The sequence below is a fragment of the Dipodomys ordii genome, unplaced genomic scaffold (assembly GCF_000151885.1).
Source record: "Dipodomys ordii isolate 6190 unplaced genomic scaffold, Dord_2.0 Scaffold71, whole genome shotgun sequence".
NCBI classification, from domain to species: domain Eukaryota; kingdom Metazoa; phylum Chordata; class Mammalia; order Rodentia; family Heteromyidae; genus Dipodomys; species Dipodomys ordii.
In genome coordinates this window covers 3,433,999-3,438,209 of record NW_012267287.1, presented here as the reverse complement: position 1 = coordinate 3,438,209, position 4,211 = coordinate 3,433,999, and the positions used below count along the sequence as shown (strand labels likewise).

At 55.7% G+C, this 4,211-nt stretch overlaps 1 protein-coding gene across 1 annotated transcript in view; it reads left to right on the top strand.

The window, feature by feature from the left end:
• Nucleotides 1–3,759: 3,759 nt before the first annotated feature.
• Nucleotides 3,760–4,211, top strand: part of Man2b2 (mannosidase, alpha, class 2B, member 2) — a 25,225-nt gene continuing 24,773 nt past the window's right edge. Inside the window, exon 1 of the mRNA XM_013023897.1 lies at nucleotides 3,760–4,031. Coding sequence (XP_012879351.1) covers nucleotides 3,760–4,031 — 272 coding nt within the window. The remainder of the gene's footprint in view (nucleotides 4,032–4,211) is intronic.

The following is a 4,211-nucleotide window of genomic DNA, read 5'->3' as shown; positions in this document are numbered from 1 at the left end:
AAACTCCAGTAAATACAACCTTCCAGCACACTCCTCGAGGCACAAGAAACCTTCCACACAATGACACCAGAGGTAGTCATGACGGCTCCAAACTACCCGAGCATCCATCAATGAATGGAGTGACAGAACGTGTCCCAACTACCCGGTGGAATATTATTCAGCCATGAAAAGGAGCAAGGGACTGACACACACCGCAGCACAGATGAACCTTGAAAACATGATGCAAAGCGAGGGAAGCCAGGCGCGAAAGCCTTGCTCAGACAGTGTGATTTCATTGGCATGAACTTTCTAGAACCAGCAAAGCCATACAAGACAGAAGCAGGTCTGTGGTAGCCAGGGCTCGGGGAAGGGGTGCAGAATTTCTTTTTGGGGTGGGAGAAATGCTGTGGGGCTGGCGGCGTCGGCTTTATAGTATGTGATGCACTCAGTGCGGCCTAAGGTGTTAGAATGGTGAGTTTTCCTGTCATGTGACTTTTGCCTCAGCTAAGAAAAAGGAGAAGCAGGTGGCTGTCACCTCCTTCCCAGGCCGGGTAATGAAGAAGACTTCCCTCCCGGCCACTACAGGAGCTGGAGCTAGACAGGGGCCATCCTCTGGCTCAGGAAGAGGCCGAGAAGGTGCCAGGATTCACCTTGGTTTTGCATAAATGAATATGCATTAGGGATACCTCCCACTGCGCAGGAAATGCAAAGTCCCCCCCCACACACACCAGCCTGATTAAGTGCAATCAGGCCTGGCTTCCTAGGAGCTGGCCACCAGCAGGGGAGGGCGGGGCTCCAGCACACTGTGCTGGCCGGCTTGCACCTGCTTACAGTCAGGCCTGGGAGGCAGCGTGCAGGCCTCAGCTGGAGGTCAGAGGCCCCGCCCCAGGCCAGAGCCTGCTTTCCCCTCAGCCCCCTCCCTCCGCCGCTACAGCCATCCTGTGGAAACGTGTGTGCGGACTTCCAAATCATGGGGCTTGGCCCCAGCCGCTGCTCCCAGGGCTCCCTGTGGCAGGCTCTGTGTGCCCCGTAACGTGGAGGAAGTGAGCAGGATGGCGTGGCTCTGAGAGCCTCGGCTTAGCTGTCACTCTGGGAGGACCGGCCCCCAGCGAGCCGGGGAGGGGGAGGCGGCCCCTCGGGACTCTCTGCCCACGCCCTCAGCTGTTATCAGCTGTTATCGGCCTTATATCACCGTCTGTGCACTCACTTCTGCATACCAACCACATACAATTAGGGTGCCCTTGGGGTCAGTTTTGGTAATGTGTCAATACCGGGGCTTGAACTCAGCACCTGGGCTCTGTCCCTGAGCTTTTTCCCCTCACAGCTGGCACTCTACCAATTGAGCCACAGCTCCATTTCCAGCTCTTTGCTAGTTCATTGGAGAGAAGAGTGCCCAGGCTGGCTTAGAACCGCCATCCTCAGATCAGGCTCCCCAGTAGTTAGGATTACTGGTGTGAGCCAACTCTACCCAACTCTACATTTGTGTGTTTTCAATGTGAAAGAAGACTGGACTGAAGCCCCAATAGCTAGGAACCCTCCAGGCACGTGTCCAATTTCAGCACCAAGAACAGTGGCCACTGAGATCATGGCGCCCTCTGGTGGACCCTCTGAGGAGGAGTAGGCTGTGAAGTAGGGTGGGCCGGGCCCCTTTAGGCTGCCTCCCCCCCTTTAAGGGTGAAAGGGCGAGGAGAGGAGAGGAACGGAGCAAGAGCAAAAGCCAGAGTCCACCCTGCGCATGCCACCCGTCGGACACACTGGATGATTGCGCTAGCGTTGAACAACATCTCCAATGCCAGTAGTGACCTTTGGTGGTACTAGGGTTTGAACTCAGGCCTTGAGCTTGCTTAGGCAGAAGCTCTACCACTTAAGCTATGTGCTAACCCTTTTTGCTTTCATAATTTTTCACACAGAATCTCGTGTATTTATGCCTCTTAGCAGTCTAGAGAAGGATTCTTCCAGGTAGCGAGAATGACCCATATTGTCACATCCAGCTTTTATTGGTTGAGAAGGATTGGGCCTGTGCTTACCTTAAATCACAATCCTCAGGTCTCAGCCTCCTGAGTAGCTAGGATTACAGGTGTTAGCCATGGCACCCAGATTCTTCTGTGGCTTTTCTTTTACCATGAGGTTTGAACTCAGGGCCTGGGTGCTGTCCCTGAGCTGTTGTGCTCAAGGCAAGTGCTCTACCATTGAGCCACAGTGACCACTTCCTGTTTTCTAGTAGTTGACTGGAGATAAGAGTCTCAGAGACTTTCGGGGCCAGCTGGCTTTGAACTGTGATCCGAAGATCTCAGCCTCCTGAGTAACTAGGACTACAGACATGAGTCACAAGAGCCCAGCTGTTGCTGTCTTTTTAAAGTCAACTAAAAGCCAGTGAAACTTGAGGGTGTAGTTAGATTTCTCTCCATGAATACCAATAGATGGTAGGACAAATGATGCTCTGCTTCCTGTCTTTGGCCAATCTAACCAGGGCTCTAGGCCAGAGACTCAACTCTCAGAGCACCAACAAGTCAGGTCAAGCCACTGGCCCCAATGAAAGCAAACCAAAGACATAGTTTAAAAAAAATGGGGAGGGGCTGGGAAGGTGGCTCAGTGGTAGAGCGCTTGCCTTGCATGCCTGAGGCCCTGGGTTCGATTCCTCAGCACCTTATAAGAAAAAAGAAAAAAGCCGGAAGTGGCGCTGTGGCTCAAGTGGTAGAGCACTAGCCTTGAGCTGAAGAGCTGAGGGACAGCGCCCAGGCCCAGAGTTCAGGCCCCACAATCGGACCCAAAAAAAGAAAAAAAAAATGGGGAAAGATTTATATCAACATAGACACATGACAATGAAGAATGAGAATTAAGCATCTCAGTCCATCTCTGGGGCTACTGACAAGAGCTCTAGTTTTAAATAGAGGAAGAATTGGGGGAGGGGGTGATTAATAAGGGTATAATTAAACAGCCTGGTCAAACTAAAGTCTGCCTGAACACTATCTCAGTTCTGTTTCTGCAAAGTGGCCTGAAGATATTCTTGCTGCTCTAGGGACAATCTGTCTCCTTTACAGTGATTGGTCCTGTTTGTGGGGTGAGACTGACATCTCATCCTGGGGTGGTGGGTCTTGATTAAAGGCTGCTGGGGCAGGACAATGGCCGGAGCCTCTCGGGTGTCTTTTTGAGGGGCCGGAGCAGGAGGTGGTAAGAGATGACCATTAAGATGCCCCGGCTAATCTTACCTGTAGGCCCTCACCTTGAAGGGGCTGAGACCTTGGGGCTCTCTGGTGATGGACGAGACGCCTAGTGCAGAGAGAAGCAGGACTCTGACCCAAAGTTTTAAGACAAAGGAGGCAGATGCAAAATGAAGCCAGAGACACCCTGTTTTTACCTGGCAATGAATTAACTCGTGGTCCCCAGTGAGGAATCCATGCCTTTCACACGAGCAGTGTCTACGTACACATTGTACTAACCTAAAATTGTGACTGTCACCCTCCTCCCTCAGCCGGTCCCAGAGCATGAGCGCAGAGAAAGCGCCTCCATCCCCCACGGTACCGTCTCACGAGGACCTTGGTGACCCCAGGCCCAGAGTCCGGCAGTCCCAACCCTAGGTCCAGCCACTGGCCCTCGGGTGAGAAGTAGCTGTGGTGGAGGGCCGAAAAGAGGCCGTTGATTACCGGTCAGCCCGGGGACCTCGTCAGGGGCGCAGACTCTGGCTCCCCAGAAAGGGGGGGGCAGGAGGAGGGAAAGGTCTGCAGAGCGGGGACAGAGCTCTGGGCCCCGGCCCCAGCGTCAGAGGTGCTGAAGGGCAGGATGGCGGCGGCGGGCCCCGAGCGCACAGCAGGGCGGGGTGGGGGCCGAGTCCCGAGCTTCACTGATTCACAGGTCCCGCAAAAGCAGCTTCCGGTTACCTCCCGCGCCGGGCGCCTCCTCCCAGGGCCCTGGCCGCCCCAGGACCCCGGAGAGCCCGCACCCGGCCGTGCGGGAGGGCGGGCGGCGGCCACGCCCTGCCCACATCCCATTCGCCAACGCTCCCCACGTGTCCGTGGTGGAGAGCAGAGGGTCTTGGGAAATGTAGTCCACAGGTGAGTCCAGAAGTCACCGGGCGTTCGGAGGGACGCTGAGGGGCGGGGAAACATCCCACCGGGCGGCTCCGCCCCGCGCTCCTCACCCGCCCCGGGGCGGGCGCTGGGCCGACCCGGAAGTCGCCGCCCGCCAAGCCTCAGACCTCGGGCCCCGGACCTCCGACCTCCCGGACCAGGACT